General features: G+C 39.3%; 1 protein-coding gene across 1 annotated transcript in view; it reads left to right on the top strand.

Annotated features, from left to right (window-relative positions):
• Positions 1-1,035: 1,035 nt before the first annotated feature.
• TET1 (tet methylcytosine dioxygenase 1) overlaps positions 1,036-17,986 on the top strand; it is a 108,811-nt gene continuing 91,860 nt past the window's right edge. The window contains exon 1 of the mRNA XM_037029269.1: positions 1,036-2,890. Coding sequence (XP_036885164.1) covers positions 1,036-2,890 — 1,855 coding nt within the window. The remainder of the gene's footprint in view (positions 2,891-17,986) is intronic.

The raw sequence follows: 17,986 nt of genomic DNA, 5'->3' as shown, positions 1-17,986 counted from the left end.
GATCAGGGCAGGCAATCTGAGGAGATGAAAAGGTAACTGAGGATGGCTCTTGGTCAGCCCCTTGCATTTTCTTCTCTTTTCTTGTTTATCTTGCTTGCCTAGTATCCTTTCCTGCTTTAATTATTTCATTTTCTCTTTACTTCCAATTTCCTTGCCTAGGCTTTCATCATGAGACTTTGGGGACCACTGGTCATAGAAGGGATTTTAGAGCCAGCAGTCTTTGGGTTAAGTCGGGTGAAAGAAAAAGAAGCACATCATTTCTGGGTGTGGGCGCTGCCCACCAACCACAGTGCCCTCCTTGTACACAGTAGGTGCTCAGCAGATACTTGATGGATCAGTGAGTTTCCCTTGTGACCTAATCTGTTAGTACTGCCTCCTAGACTTCATGCTATTTTTGTGTGCACGTAAACAGCTCAAAATCTGTTAGCTGTAATATGGTTTTAATATATTAGATCTCCAAGAAGTAGCGCTTCTTGGATTATATAAGCCTCTTCTTCCTCTGGCTTTAGACCAGCTTTGCTGTCAAACAAGCAATACCTTTCTTTGCGTGTGTGGTGATATGCTGGGGAAAGAGACTAAGAAATAATTTTTTCAGTACCCAAGTTTGTGGAGATTGAGATTTGAGTTTTACACTCCATGTCACAACAACAGTGTGGTTTTCTAGTATCAAGAAATCCCTTTTCTCAGAGAACTTCATCAACTTAATCAGTTCTCACAAGTAAAGTAAGGAGCTTCATTGTGAATGCAGGGTTTAAAGAATACCTTAGGTTTTTCCTATTTACTATATTTTTCTTTTGCAGTGAAAATTCTCAGTTCCCCAATATTAAATAATAATCGGTGGTAAATATTTTGTTTCAAATGAGATAATGTGCTGGGAAAAGGCTCGCTCCCCATGTTTTTCTGTTATTATTTCTGACCAAAACCTGTGCAAGCCAGCCCAATCATGGTACATCCAGACCCTGCTCAGAAGTGAGACTTTCCCAAAGACCCATGACTCTGTTTCCCATGCTCTTTCCTTTTTTCTTTTCCACAGCTATGGCTCAAACCCGCAACACAAAGTCCTCTCGAAAGAGGAAACATTTAAAGAAAAAGAAAAGCAGTCAATGGAATAAGACAACCAAGCCAGCCAAGAAAAAAGTAGCACCGATCAGAACAGGGAGCGCTAGAAAAACAAACCAAGTAACTAAAGAAACAGATGTTAAAAAGAAGACAGAACCCAAACCACCCACAGCAATCAGAAGCCCTCTGACAAGAGCTGCAGCAGCTCGAATGGATTTAGAGAGGCCCTTGGTTCTTCCTCAGAACCCTGAGTCCTTACCTGGCGATGGGTTCAAGATGAGTCTCCGAAGCAGCTCTCTTACCAGGCGACTCTCCCAATCGCGAGTGGCCGTAGCCAAACCTAAGAAAATTCCACCTCCTAAGAATTCAGGAAAGCAACAAAAGGGTAATAATAAGGTGCTTACTCACACCAGAGTCAAGTACTCGGCAAGTGGTTCTGTCCCAACCCAAGACCCCGTAGATGGTGCCGATGCAGAGAATCTAACTGACATACAAAATACATCTTTAGTGCCAGGGAAGAGCCAAGGGACAACCGAGTCTTGGCCCCAAAGTGCTAAGGATTCCAAAATAAATGTTCCCACTCACAGTGAGCCTGCAGCAGAGAGCCTTTCTGGGACACTGGAAGGGACACACGATGAAGAACTACCTCCTGAAGAGACATCAGATGACACCAGTGATTCCCCTGGCATATTTGCTCAGGACGCCCTGTGTGCTCCTTTGCTCCAAAGAGCAGCCCTCAGGGCTACCTCTGAGGGGAACAACAGCATGGAGTTAGAAGAATTGGGTTCACAAGTAGAATCTCTTAAGCTATCTGATTCTAACCTGGGTCTCATCCAAAGTGAAAGTGATTGTTGCCCTACCTCCAGCTTCAATAAGGGTAAATCTGAGATGAACCTTAGAGACTGTCTGTCTATTGGTGGGTCTATATATCCTACCTCATTCTTAAAATTTATCTTGGCAGACTCAGAACAGGAAACCCCTGGTGCTAAACCAGATTGTGTGGAGGCAGTCGAAGCCACCCCAGATCAGCAGGAAGTTCCTAACGACACCCCTGTCTCAGGACAGGCCTCAAGCGCTGCCCCACAGCAGTGGGAAGTTCCCTGTGCCGGCCCAGTTCATGGAGAAGCTCCGGGTGAGACCTCAGACCCACCCGTGACCTCAGGTGCTAAGTCAGTCCAAGGAGTGGTCTTTGGTGCTACCCTAAATCAGCAAACTCTTGGTATGGGTGGGGGTGCTACCTCAGACCCACCTGTCTTTATTCCTGCTACTCTAAGCTCAATTGCTCCCTGTAGTGCTCTCCCAGAATGGCCTGCTACCCCAAACATTGTTTCATACGTGCTCGGGCCCCAGGGCACTATGCAGATTGTTCTGTCTTTGGGCTCAGGTTACACTCCACAACCATCAGCAAACTCAGAGATAAATTCGGGAGCTCCAGTAATAGCTATAAGTGATATAGAAAATGAGAAGCCAATTCATATAGGCTTTCTATCAGCTAACGCTCAGGGATTGACCTTAGCCCCTGAGATAGGACCCGGCCATGCCTCACAGGGAACTGTCCAGTACTCCCAGGCTGGTCCCGACAAACCAGAAGGAGAGAGCTCCCAGATCAACGCTGCAGTGGTGTCTAGATCAGGGTCACCTGCCAGTACGTCCACTTCTTTGCCACCTACTTTGGTAGGAAAGAAACGAAAAGCATGTGGAGTCTGCGAGCCCTGCCTGCTGAAGAAGAACTGTGGCGAGTGTACTCCCTGCCAGAACAGAAAGAATAGCCACCAGATCTGTAAGAAGAGGAAATGCGAGGAGCTGAAAAGAAGACCACGTGCCACTGGGCGTGCGAAGGTGAGTAAAAACACCAGGGCTGTAGAGACACCTGTGGGACTTGGGGGAGTGGTCCGTGTGTAGGCAGTTTGCTTCAGTATCAATCATACTCTTTACTGTGGTGTAAAATGTTGCTTAAAATTATCTATAAAGATTTGTGCACCTACCTGCAATGTCTTGTTCATTGACATGAGCGTATTTTTAGAATTTGCCTTAGAAAGTGGAACTAATAGTTTTTTTTATTATAGAATTTGATGGAGACAAAGGGAAATTGTATGAAACGTGATTTTGCAAATATTTCCATCATGCCTCATTTTGGCTAAGTATGTGTCTTTTTTGGAAGTTACAGATTAAAAAAAAATTAAGAGTGCACAGACTCATTAACTTCCTTGCAGCTTCCCTCTCAATTCTTGGCAGGTGATTTCTCTCTCCTGTACTTATCTCACGTGGTTGTTGCGGTTAAAAGGTAATTGGAAGTGGAACCTGAAACAGTTGGTACTCCTGTAAAACTCCAGCTTCTCTGGAGGGTGAGGCAGGAGGGATCTCGAGCCCGGTAGGGCCGGGCTGTAGTGCCTGCACGAAGCTCGGCATCAGTGTGGTGACACCCAGGAGTGGGGCACCACCAGGTTGCCTGGAGAGGTGGATCAGTCCAGGGCAGAGATGAGTAGGTCAAAGCTCTGATGCTGATGAGCAGTGGGAATGCAGCTGTGGATGGCCACTGTGCACTAGCCTGGGTGACAAAGAGAGGTGGCATCTGCTGCCCCTCCTTGATTTAGGGATTCCTGTATCTCCTAATATTCCTTACACTATCTAAACATTAGTCCTCATAATTGTATTTTGTGAACCTGAGGTATGAAGTATTGGTTGACTTAGACTTCATTTAAAGAATTTTACGGAGCTTGGTTAACACTCAGATTTGCTTTTCAGATCTTTAAAATATCTGTCACTTATTGTGTTTTATGATTGGTGCTCACTCAGTTGAAGTTAATATTTATTTTGTGTTTATTATGACACAGGTATGGTACAAGAGATTAAAAGTGTTGAGAACTTAAATTCAATCAACCTTTTCTATTTCATTCTTTTTAAAAAGATTTTTAAAATTTATTTTTAGACAGAGTGGAATGGAAGGAGAAAAAGAGGGAGAGAGATGTCAAAGTGTAGTTGCCTCTCATGCGTTCCCCACTGGGGACCTGGCCCACAACCCAGGCACGTGCCCTGACTGGGAATAGAACCAAATACAGACTGTAACTGCCAAATATAGACTATCTCTAATAGGTATAAACAAATTTGCTTTGTTCTTTTCTAAACTTGCTATTTATGCCCTGGCCAGGTGGCTCAGTTGGTCCTTAGGTGCCAAGGTTACAGGTTCATTCCCTGGTCTGGGCACACACAAGAAGCAACCAATCAGTGCATGGATAAGTGAAAAAACAAATGTATGTTTCTCTCTTTCTCAGCCCCCTCCCCTCCAAAAAAATAGAAACCCACCTTGCTACTTGGTTCAGTGGCTTACCCATTTTCACATGGTCACCAAGAATAGAAAATTTAGTGATCTTTCATGCCTTCTACTCATTCTTCTAGGTTTTCTTGTTCTACAAGATCTGAGCACTTCCACCTCTCCATTTTCCAGGCCACTGCTCTAGGCCTTGGTCTCTTATTGGAACAATTTCAGTATTACCTTTTTTATCGGCAAGTATTTATTGCACTTCTACTCTGAATTGTGCACTGGGGATATAATTTTGCATGAATCAGACAGCAGGAAAGTCAGTATGTTGAACAAGTTCTCCTTAGTGCAGTTCAGAGTTTTTTCTGCACCCATGATTCTCCTACTTAAACCCACTCAGTGTTCTTATGTGTCTGACATGTCACAAAACAAAAGAATATAGGTCAACACTTTTGCTGCCCTCCAATTATAGATGAAACCTAGATTTGTTAGCATGGAACATAAGACCTGTAAGATCTTGGAACAACTGACCTCCTCTTTCTGTTTCCTGTCCCTTCTCCCCTCATTGTAGCTGAAGTTTCAGCAGGGCCTGGCTCCCTGTGGTTACCTGAGGTCATCAGGCATCTTCTTTCCTCAGTGCTCAGGCTCATGGTACAGCTTTCTCTCCCTGTCTGACAAGACTTCACGCATTCACTCATCCTCTCCCTGTGCCATAACTGTATATTTGTGTTCCCCAAGTTTCGTATTGGGGTGCTGTTTCCCTACTGCCTGTTTAGGCTGGGACAGGGATAAGGACTCATACTTGCTAGTTAAATGAAAAGAGAATATGTTCGCTGCTCACATAATCAGCTTTATAAATGTAGGTGTTGGTGTGTGGTTTATTTATGTAAATTTGCTCTGGCAAGCACACGTGGACACTGTTAAGTGCCGTCAGTGTGACAGATAAATGACCCTTTGGTCATAATCTCCCAAGCACCACATATTTTTAAAAGTTCTTATATTTTGACATAATTCAGATATATAGAAAAGTTACAAGAGAAATACAGAGAATTTGGTATGTCTTTCAATCAAATGATAACATTTTTTTACGTTACTTTATCTCCTTTTATCTCCCCTCTGTCTCACTATTTCAGCTGTCTATTTTTTTCACAACCAATTGAGAGTAAGCCACAGACATGATACTCCCTGAACACTACATACCAAAAACTGTATTTCTTTTTTTTTAAGATTTTATTTATTAATGTTTATAGAGAGGGGCAGGGAAGGAGAAAAAAAGGGAAAGAAATATCAGTGTGTGGTTGCCTCTTGCGCACCCCACCCTGAGGGTCTAGCCCACAACCTAGGCATGTGTCCTGACTGGGAATTGAACTGGAGCAGTTGCAGGCCCATGCTCAATCCACTGAGCCAGACCAGCCAGGGTAAGAGTATATTTCTTAAAAAAACAAGGATATTCTCTTAAATTATTGTCAAAATTAGGAAATTAACATTGAACCATTATTATCTAACCATCAGCTTTCAGTCATATTTCCTCTAAAAGAATGTTTTCTTGGCCTCCATTAGTTTGGAACAGTTCCTCAAATTTTAAAAACTTTATGAAGATACAATTGATATAGAGTCAATTGCACATATCTAAAGCATACACATTGATAAGCATGACACTCGTACATACTGTGTGACTATCACCACAATCGTCACGGTCATAGCCTGTCACTACCAAAAGGTTCTTCCTGCCCCACACCTCCCACACACTTTCCCCTCCGGCCAAAAAGGTCTTTCCATCACTGTGGACTAGCTTATGTGACCTAGAGTTTGGTATCAATGGCATCACACAATATGCTCTTTATTTTTATTTTTGGACTCAAACAGTTCCTCAATTTCTATCTTTTCTGACTCCGCTACTTTTGTCACGTTCAGCTTATTTTGCCCCTCAAAAGTTTCACTCTCTGCTTTTAGCATTCGCTGGTAGTTTTTGCCTGATGGTTGTTAAATAGTAATTCTCTATTTTTATTATTTCTTTTAAATGCATTAGTTTAAGGAAAAGCTCTTACTTCTTGTTTACTTACTATTTTAACATGAACTTGTAGGTTTTTATGATATTATATAGGTTATGATTCCTTACTATCATTATTTATTTTGTTTATTTTAGAGAAAGAAAAGAAAAGAGAGGGAGGGAGAAAATTGAGGCGGAGAGAGAGATTTGTTCCACTTATTTATTGGTCCTTCTTACATGTGCCCTGATCAGGACTGAACCTGCAACCTTGGCATATAGGGACAGTGTTCTAACTACCTGAACTTCCTGGACAGGGCTATCATGATTTTTTTTTTAATTACCGTATTTTTCAGACTATAAGATGCACTTAAAAAAAAACCTTTTTTTTGGCTTAAAAATTGTTTATCCTGTTTTTCTCCTCTAAAACCTAGGTGTGTCTTATGGTGTGGACCCCAGACACACCTAGGCTTTAGAGGAGGAAAATGGGGAGGAAATTTTAAAGCAAAAAATGTGGTAAAAAAGTACGTCTTATAGTCTGAAAAATACAGTACTTTTTAATTTTTAAAGGTTTTATTTATTTATTTTTTAGAGAGAGGGGAAGGGAGGGAGAAAGAGAGGGAGAGAAACATCAGTGTGTGGTTGCCTCTTGTGCACCCCCTACTGGAGACCTGACCTACAACCCAGGTATGTGCCCTGACTAGGAATGGAAACGAGGACCCTTTGGTTTGCAGCCCAGGCTCAATTCACTGAGCCAACCAGACAGGGCTATCATGATTCATTTCGATGCTGAAAATTTCCCAAGTTTGTTCAAGGAGCTCCTCAACCATTCATTAAGTCTTTATTTTCTGAAACAAGTGTTCTAGGCTTTTCTTCTGTTTGTCTTCCTCCAAACCTGAAGTCAGCTACTTACCCAGGGAGTTCCTTTTAGTGGAGAATGATACTTAGAAAGCAAGATTTATTTTAAAGATTCTATTTCTTTATTTTTAGAGAGGAAGGGAGGGAGGGAGAAAGGAGGAGAGAAACATCAATGGATGGTTGCCTCTCACACACACACACACACACACACACACCCACACACCCACACCCCCCCCACACCCCCCCGAGGACCTGGCCCACAACCCAGGCATGTGCCCTGACTGGGAATTGAACAGGTGACTCTTTTGGTTGTCAGACTGACACTCAGTCCACTGAGACAAACCAGCCAGGGCAGAAAGCAATCTCTTAATGATAGATGTGATCATAGTTACTGGAATGTCAGTAATGTGTTCAAAATTGAGTTAAAGTGGTTCTCTCTCAGTCTTTATCACAGTCACACCATCCTCACCCTGGAAAATGGTTATGTTCTTCATATCAGATACAATTTTAATATAGCACTGACAAACTGGTGGAAATTAAATAAATATAATATATAAATAAAATTAATTTATTTTCTACTTCAGGGGTTCCCTCTACTTGATGATATTCATAGTCTCTCATTCTGTCTTGCTCTCCTCATGCCCCGCAAAGTTGCCCTCACCACTGACAAAGTTGATTCTGAAGCATGTACTAGGTTGTGCTTTTACTGAACTCCGGCAGGAGATACTCCCACCGAGAGGCAGCAGTGAACGCAGGCTCCCAGAGGGACTTCATTCCAAGAGAGCAAGAAATGGCTGATAGTCCATTTTTGCTTAATATTATGCTTATGAGATTTATCTATATAATGTCGCTTATAGTTATAGACATTCCTTGTCATTGTATAGGATTCCTTTGCATGTATATGGCACAGTACATATTGCTAGTAGTAGTGCTGTTATGAACATTATCATAATGTCTTTGGTGAGTATTTGTATGCATTCTGTTGAGTGTATTCCTAGGAGTAGAATTTCTGGATCATAGCATATGCACGGTTTAGTTTTTGTAGATATTAGCAGACTGCTGTAGTTGTTCCACTTATGACTCTGATCAGAGGTTTTGAGAGTTCCATTGCATCGCTTCCTTACCAACTCTATTTTTTTGCTTGTTTTACTTTAATAATTTTGTTGGGCATGTAGTAGCATCACTACATTGTATTTCCTTGATGTCTAATGATACTGAGCTACTTCTCATGTGTGTTAGTCATTTAGATATTGTCTTTGAAGTGCCTAGTAAGTATTTTGTTTGTTGTTAAGTTGGTTCTTCTGCCTTTTGTTTTCTTTCTAAAATATGTATTTCTTTAATTTCTTTTCAAATCCTTGTCTTGAGGGCAGACTTTCAAAATATCACAGTGAGGGATTATGATTTGTTGCTATAAATCCTTTGTTGAATATGTAATTACTGATATCTTTATCTACTTCATTCTCTTAATTATACTTTTTAATTAACAGAAATTCTTAATTTTAATGTAGTCCAATTCACCAGTACTCTTCTTTATGATATCTTTTTATGTCCTGTTTAAGAAAGATTTTCCTTTTTTTTTTTTTTTTTTTCGGCCAGTCCAGGTCATGAAGGTGTTCTCGTTTGTTTTCTTCTTTAAAAATTAACTTTTAAAACTTTCCACATTTCGATGTACAATGTATCTGGAATTGACTTTTGTGTATGGTGTGAGGTAGGAGACAAGATTCATTCTTTTTCACATGCGTACCTGCCTGACCAGTACCACTACTGAAATGACCATCCTTTCCCTGTTACTACGGGTCACCTTGGTCGTAAATTAGGTGGTTAATTATTTCTGGATCTATTTCTAGACTCTGGTTTACTGACCTTTTTGTCTGCCCTTATGTCTAAATTGTCTTTATTTACCAGGTCTTACAACCTGGTCCTTCAGCTTTATTTTTCCACGCTGATTTCGTTTTGTTGTTATTGTTGTTCTTTGCATTTCAATTGAAAATTTTCAGTTCGTAAATTTCCACCAAAATACCTTGCTGAGGACTTTCTTGTAATTACATTGAATCTACACATTAATTTGGAGAGTTTGACATTTTTACGATATTGAACCTTCCAGTTGATGACTGTTGTATATATATTTTTAAATTTTCAATTAACTAATTTTAAATTGAAGTATAGTTGATAAACAAATGCGCTATATTTTTGTTTATGTAAGCCTTATTGAATTTTTTCAATAATGTAATTTTCAATGTGGAGTCTTTTTATTAGTTTTACTCCTAGGTTTTTGATATTTTTAAATAATTTTCAATATCTATTTGCTGCTGTTATTGATGAAGACCTTTTGCTTTGATACCTAAAGACTGGTAAGCAAATATATTTATGTATTTATCCTTCACATTAAAATTATTTTACTTATTGAAAGTTGGAGTGAGAAAGAGAAAATGCATTTATAGCTTTAAAATGCTAATATTTCGGAGTTTTTTTGTTAGTGCTTAGATGAAACAGAGCTGTTAGAATTTTTTTTTCTGTAAAATGTACTTAGTCCCTTAAAGCATATGCCGTTTCTCATAGTGTTAACTACTAATCTCCTGGAGAAGTAAAAACACTTTTGACTTATTTTGGGGGGTCATGAATTGCAGTTTTGTCTCTCACAATAAGATTGAATTTCTTTTGATTGGAGACTTCCGCCAAGATGGAGGCATACCAGAGATATCTTTTGGCCAAGAGATAAAATGTTATTTTTCTGCCAAGCTTATTTCAACGATCTCCACATTATTTCTCCTAGAAATACAAATAATTAAAACACTAACTTTATAACTCAGTCATCTAGGAATTTGCTCTTGGCTATGTATTCCTCATGTGTATTTGTAATCTAGCATTTTGAAACATGCATTACCCTATTTTTTAACTAATGATAGAAATGAAGCAAGAGGGGATTGCTTTTCAAAGACACAGAGTAGATGCTTTGGCTAGACTACCCTTCCACAAATGATTTTTACTATGTACTGACAGAAGAAAACAAAATCTAGCTTTTTATACTATGCTTCTACGGGTGGGAGATTGCATTATATCTCTTTAGGTTTATGTTTTGGTATAGTATAACACATTCACTTAACATTAATTGAATGACTAAATGAGCAGTTTGTTGTCCAAGTGAAAGTCTGTCTTAAATTTATTCTAGTTAATTTGATTCCTCCCCAGAAATATTAAAGTGTTATTACATGTTTGGTTACATTAAATAGCAGAGTCCTAGGTAACACTATGAAATATGCTGTTTTACTACCACGCTGTCTTCTTAGCTAATGCAAATTCCACCTGAAAAATAGTAGTAGCTACTTCTGTTGTGCTTGAAAAGCTGAAAGTAATATTATGTGATACAGATTGAACCACTCACTACCCACTAACTTATGGGTAATGTATGTGATAACAGTCTCGTTCCAGATATGTCATTTCAGAACAGGTTGACACATATTTTATTTTATCCATTTTAGTGGGGGTGGGGGTGGGCCGAGCCTCTCTGAGCCACAGCTTTACTTGGTATTCTCTCACAGCCGGATCTCATTTTGGCATATGTTGTATGTGGCATATGGAACAAATTTTTGCTACCAACTCCTTCAATTGAGGGCAGATGTTATATGTCCTTAAATATGCCTTTAAGGAATCTCTTTGAATCACTACTGAGACTTCAGTAGGTACCTAACCACAGAGCTGACCATGAGGAGGAAAAGGGGCCTTTGGGGTCTAGGATCCCTGCATCCAGAAATCCCAACTATGTCAGCAATAATTTATATGCTGATCTTTATTGATTCTTACCTATGGGTGTTAATTTATGGAATCTTATTACTGTGGCTGTAATCTCACCTTGCCATTTTGTGTATATCATCTCATTCAGGAAATGAATGTGTGAAACGAGCTAACACCTTTGTCTAGCACCGCCGTAATCCAAGTGATAACTGTTACATAATAGCGAGCACCGTAGTGTGCTACATGTTTATTTTGATCTGGAGTTTAATTCCACATGCCTCATCGCTGGTCAGCCTCTAGGTTTTTCATTCCCAAGTAGTGTTTCCAGAGTTTGGTTTCAAAGCTTCGTAAGTCATTCTTTTTATAAAATAGGCAGTCTCTGTGGCTCTGTGATGGATGCCCTGCAATTATTACCAGGAAGGAGAGGAGGGATCTTGTCTTTTTGTGCTATTATCATAATAAAATAAGATAGAACTAGCAAATAAATCAAACTAATTGAAGCAATTCATAGCATTACCTTGACAATGAGACTCAGTGGTCAAGTCATGAATATCCAGAAAGTCTTGGCTAGTTGCCATCGGCTCTTCATGTCTGTTATGAAAGCAACAAAAGAGAAGTCTTGCTCTTTTCTGATTAAATTTTGTCCCATTGATAGTTACTTTTTAAAAGAAGGGTGTAGTACTCTGCAAAAAAAGCAGTAGTTAGAAATAAAGTGTTTCAATTGCTTCTAGAGCCCAATCCCAGGATTTAGAGGGTTCTAGCCCATCATATGGGCTCAACAGATGTTTGCTGAAGGAATGACTGACTGACTGAAGGAATTAATGAAATCCTATCAAAAACATAAGATTTAGTCTATCTCTCACATACCAAAGTCTCTTCAAAAAAGTGTATCCCACTCCTGACATGTGGCTCATTGGGTTGGGTGTTGTCCCACAAACTGAGAGGTCACTGGTTTGATTCCTGGTCAGGGCACAAGTCAGGGTTGTGGGCCAGGTCCCTGTTTGGGGGTGTGCAAGAAGCAGCCCACTGATATTTCTCTCTCATTTCCCTCCCTCGGTTTTTTCCTCCCTTCCTCTCTCTCTAAAAATAAATACGACCTTAAAAACATTACATCCCATACGTAGTTAATATCATCTTAGCAGCTAGTACCCTAAAACATTTTGGAGTTCATTCTATACATGTCACTTTCAAGTACTAAAGATATTAGAATCACAGGATATCTGTAACAGAAATTCAGATAGAAGACTTTTAGGAGGGTGTAGAGTGCTTGAAAATGTTTGTTGTTTTTTTTTTTAACTGCTGCTTATGTTTAAAATTATTGCCATATGAGTTTGTGATTGAGTTATTCCAAGAAGCAAAGTTTGGACAACTCAGAATTCTAAAGGAGAAGGAGCATGAAAGCTCAAAATTATGTATTTTTCTATTGTAAATGGAATGTAGAAAAACAATTCTAGAACGATACCTAGCAAACCAATTGTTACAGTGTTTCCCTCTGAGGATTAGATATTTTTGGATGGAGGAGGGGTGTGGTAGAAAATATGTGACTTTAACGTTTTGCTTAATTTTCTCTTTCTTTATAAAAAAATTTTTATTTATTGACTTTTAGAGAGAAAGGGAGGGGAAGAGAGACAGACAGACAGACAGACATCTTTTTGTTGTTAATTTATTTATTCATTCATTGGTTGATGCTTGTATGTGCCCTGACCAGGGATCAAACCCGCAACCTTGGGCTATCTGAATAATGCAATAACCAACTGAGATATGCAGCCAGAGCTTAGATTTTTCCATGTGGTTTAAATTTTTACATAAAAAGTAATAAAACATTAAATCTAAGTAATATAATTTGCATTTTAAAAGTTTAGAAACATGAAAAAGTATAATCCTAATAGCAAGAGGCAACTGACACGAATAAGTTGGTATATTTGTTTCCAGTATTTTTTAAAAATATTGTATTTAGCCCTGGCTGGCATAGCTCAGTGGATTAAGTGTGGGCCTGCGAACTACAGAATCGCGGTTCCATTCCCAGTCAGGGCACATGCCTGGGTTGCAGGCCAGTTCCCAGCAGGGGACTCATGAGAGGCCACCATACATTGATATTTCTCTCCTTCTCTCCTTCTCTTCCTCTCTAAAGATAAATAAATAAAATCTTTAAAAAATATATTGTATTTATTTTTAGAGAGGGGGTTGGTAAGGGAAGGAGAAAGAGAGAGAAACGTCAATGTGTGGTTGCATCTTGTGCACCCCCTATTGGTAACTTGGCCTGCAACCCAGGCATGTGCTGGGAATCGGACAGGGATTCATGCATGGTTCGCAGTCCTGGGCTCAATCTACGGAGCTACACCAGCAAAATCTCCAGAATTTTTTCTGCATAAAAAAATAACAATAGTGCGAGTCAATTGGGAATTTTTTTTCTTTTTCTTTTTTATTCCAGTATATCATCAGTATTTTTCTTTGTCATTAGAAATTTGTAAAGGTTTTTTAAAATGTGCGCATAAATCAACATAAGCTACTAAATTATTTTTTTGTTGTGAGATGCTTCAAGTTTCTTAACATTTTTCATATGATAGGGAATATTTTTGTGTAAATCTTAGTTCCTGTTTCAGATTATTTCTTTAATACTGGAGTCATTAGTCTTTTATTTCAAACTAAAAGTATTAGCATAACCAAAATATTTAGCACTTTGCTATGGAGTTAGTGCCTAAATGACTTCTAAATCTTTACCACTTTTGGAAACCAGGTATTTTAGAAAGGTCCCTTTCTTTCTCCCAAAATCAGAAACTAACCTGGAAATTAAGTTCACTTTGGTAAACACATCTTGATATCTTCTCAAAGATTGTGATTGAGCCGGCATTTTGGCATTAGCATATCTCCTAATTAATGACTGGATACTAGCCTCATCATATTAAATACTTCGTGTATTTTTAGCTGCTTTGGAAAAAAAAGAATTGTGAAATTTTGATTATTATGTTAATACTTTAGTTTCACTAAACTTGCCACGTATTTTTGGTTACTAGACAAGAATTCCCAAGACTAGATCCCAGCACTCATCTTTCATATGATGTTTCAGAAATCATAAAAATAGAACTCCTGCCTCAGAGGGCTGTAATCTGGGTGGACTGCAGTACTCTGTTGATATGTTTCCTCACAATTTGTAGGCCACATATTGTTTCTATGTCCTTTTTTTCTGGAAAGATGTCCCATGGCTGATTCATCTCCTCAGAATTAAAAGCAACATATTTTTATATGCATTTTTCTGGGGAGATGGTCAATAGCTTTTGTTAGATTTCACAGAAATGTAAGTCACTGCCTTCTACTCCCCAAAAGAAAAACAAATAAATGAATCGCACCACTTTTTGAAGACTTTGAAAGAGTAAAATTGACAACTGATTAAGGAAAAAAACTGTTACACTAAAGAGTTTCTGTATTCTCCCATGTGGTCATCAGTATAAAAATGGGTCTATTGGTAACATTGTAATCAGACCAGTGGAGCGAGAGGGCCACTAGCAGAAGAGACTCCATAAAGGGCCAGGCAGAGTTCCTGCTACATAATAGTTACTTAAATATGGCAGTTACTGTTATATCCTTTTAGAGATTTGCATATTCACTTCTTTTTAAGATTGTATTTATTTATTTTTCGGGAGAGAGGGAAACATCAATATGTGGTTGCCTCTCACCCGCCCTATACTGGGGATCCTGCCCACAACCCAGGCATGTGCCCTGACCTGGAATCTAACCTGTGATCCTTGACCCTTTGGTTCGCATCCCGTACTCAATCCACTGAGCTACACCAGCCAGGGCCCACTGAGCCACACTAGCCAAGGCCCAGTTATTTCCTTGTTCTTGTGTAATGAGAGCTTTTGGTGTTTCTGTTGTATTCTTCACATTTATACTATACAGCTTATTTTCATATCATATGTTATATACAACACAATTTGTGGTGACTTTTCTCTTAGAAAAGGTGTGATCGAGGCAGGAGAAAGTAGGAGGACAAGACAGTGCAAGGTCACAGTTGATCCAAGCCATGGAATTTTGGATGGAGTTGATATATAATAATTAGACTTAGAGAGAAAAGTGTGTGTTAGTTTCTAATACAGTTGTAGGAGTATGAAACTTACTTAAAAGTTAATACAGAATTGCAGGGAGATTTGTCTATTAGGCAACGTAAAAATTAAATTACCTTCTTTATTTACCTAATTGCATTTTTTCTAGGGACTCTTCTAATGCACTGTGAGATGTTAAACAAAAATCAATGAAATCAGAAAAACAAAACAGAATAATGTTTAATTTCTCTCTTTCTCTTTCTCTCTCTTTAAGAACCAATAACCCGGGAAATATGTCTTTATTGCTAATTAGGTACATAAGCTTTTAAGAAAATTTGAACTTGAAACACAGAAATCTGTCAAAGGAAAGAAATGAACATTTATTGAGGGTCTACTATGAACCACAGACACTGTGCTAAAGGGATTAATGTTACCATATTTGATTCTAACAGTGATGCCTGATGTACAAGTAATTAGGACTCTCATTTTGCAGACTAGAAAATAGAAACCCACTTAAAAAAAGAAAAGAAGTTTAGCCCAGACTAGTGTGGCTCAGTGAATTGAGTGCTGGCCTATGAAACAAAGGATCACTGGTTCGATTCCCAGTCAGGACACATGCCTGGGTTGCAGGCCAGGTCCCCAGTGGGGGGGTGCATGAGAGATAAATACACAGTGATCTTTCTCCCTCCCTTTCCCCCTCTCTCAAAATAGATAAATAGAATCTTAAAAAAATAGGTGAGGCTCAATGAATTGAGTGTACGCCTGGGAACCAAAGGGTTGCCAGTTTGATTCCCAATCAGGGCGCATGCCTGGGTTGTGGGCCAGGTCCCAGTGGGGAACCTGTGAGAAGCAACCACACATTGATGTTTCTCTCTCTCTCTTTCTCCCTCCCCCCTCTCTCAAAAATAAATTAAATTTCTTTTAAAAAAAGGAAATTTTATTTGTTTTTTTAGAGAGAGTGGAAGGAAGAAAAAGATTGATATGAGAGAGAAACATCAATCAGTTGCCTCTCACTTATACCCTGACCAGGAACCAAGTCCACAGCCTAGGCACGTGCTCGGACTTGGAGTCAACTGGCAGCCTTCCGCTTTGCAGGATGGCGCTCAACCAACGGAGCCACATCAGTTGGGGCAGAAACCCACTTTGAAAGATGTTTTTAAAAGGTGAAGGGCTTAAGCAAAAATAAAACAAAACACTTTATAGACACGCACAACAGCACGGTGATGATAGCACAGGGGAAGGGGGTGAGGGCAGGTAGAAGAGGGCGGGGGGATCAATGGTGATGGACAGAGACTTGGGTGGTGAACACACGATAGAGTGTGGGTGGTGTGTGATAGAATTGTGCACCTGAAACAAATAATTTTATCAACCAACGTCACCCCAATAAGTTCATTTAAAAACATGGTAAAACATTAAAAAATAAAATGTATTTAGTTCTCCACAGCTAACTAAGTGGAGGAGGCACTCTTTCCACTCTGATAAAGGAGAATTAAACAATTAATCTTATTTTTTAATAGAAATTTAATTCATATACCTTAAAACACTTTTTAAAAAATAGCTTTTTATTTATTTATTTTTCGAGGAAGGGGAAGAGAGAGAAACATTGACTGATTGCCTCATGTGTGAGCCCCAACCAGGATCCAAACCTGAAACTTAGGCATGTGCTCTGACCACAGGTTGAATCTGCGACCTTTTGCTTTGTGGGACAATGCCCACCCACCTGAGCCTCACAGATCAGGGCATAAAACACTTTTAAAGTGATATATAGTTCAGTGGTCTTTAGTATATTCACGTGGTTGGTTGTACACCGTCACCACTAATTCTAGAACATTTTGTTTTTTAATACTCATCCAAGGATGTTTATTGATTTTAGTGGGAGAAGGAGGGAGGAGGAGGAAGGGGAGATGGAGACAGAAGGACCCTGATTAGTTGCTGCTGTGTGTGCCCCTACCAGAGATCAAATCCACAACCTTTTTTTGGTGCAAGGGATGATGCTCCAACCAACCAACCAAAAGTTGGCTGGCTCAGTTGACTCCAACCAGCTGAGCCACTCACTGGGCCAGGGATTAGAGCATTTTCATCACTCCCCAAAAGAAACCCGGCACAATTAAGCAGCCACTCCATTCTTCCTCCTCTAGTTCCTGGCAACAGCTATGTATCTGCTTCCGTCTTTGTGGATTTGCCTTTTCTGGACATTTAATATACATGGAATCATACAGTAATTGGTCTTTGCTGTCTGGCTCACTTGGTATAATGTTTTCAAGATTCATCCCTGTTGTGGCGTGTAACAGTACTTGGTTCAAAGTTCTAGAGTCTGAGAAGTCCAAGAGTAAGATGCCAACATGGTCAAGTTCTGGTGAATACCCTCTCCCCGGTTCATAGCCTGCTCCTTCTCACAGTGTCCTCACGTGATGAAAGAAGCTAGGATCTCTATGAAACACTTTTGTATAAGGCACTAAGCCCGTTCAGCAGGGCTCCATCCTCACAACTTAAGCATCTTGCAAGGTGCCCCCTTATAATGGCATCACATTGGGTGCTAGAGTTTTAACAGGAGTTTTGTGGGCGTACAAACACTAAGATTTTAGCAAAGTCCTTTGCTCATTTTAAATTTTGGTTAATTGTCTTTTTGTTCTTAATATGTTCTGGATATTCAACCCCTGTTAAATGTGTTTTACAAACATTGTCTCTCTAAGAGTTGTCTTTTCACTCTTCTAATCTCCTTTGAAACAAAAGGTTTCAGTTTTGATGAGTTCTATTTTATCTATTCTTTGGTGTCTGTGTTTCATCTTTTTTTAGAGTTGTTTTTCAAAGTTACACGTGAACTTTACTTTTTACTCTGTGGGAGCTTCACTGGCTTGCCTGAAGGAGCTAGAATGTTTTCCCTCACCCTTCATTTCCCTTTCTGTGTAGTGCCCATCATTTGGTAGAGGCCAAACAAATGAGGGTTGAATTGAATAATACCGACCACCATACACATGGAACAGGCATGTAATAGGCATTGATAACAGAAGGAGTTAATAACAACTATCACATATTGTGTACTTACTTAAT

Source organism: Sturnira hondurensis, unplaced genomic scaffold (genome assembly GCF_014824575.4).
Source record: "Sturnira hondurensis isolate 20B ecotype Veracruz unplaced genomic scaffold, ASM1482457v3 Scaffold0020237, whole genome shotgun sequence".
Classification (NCBI taxonomy): Eukaryota; Metazoa; Chordata; class Mammalia; order Chiroptera; family Phyllostomidae; genus Sturnira; species Sturnira hondurensis.
Note: the sequence above shows the minus strand (reverse complement) of the source record. Positions and strands in the feature narration are given on the sequence as shown.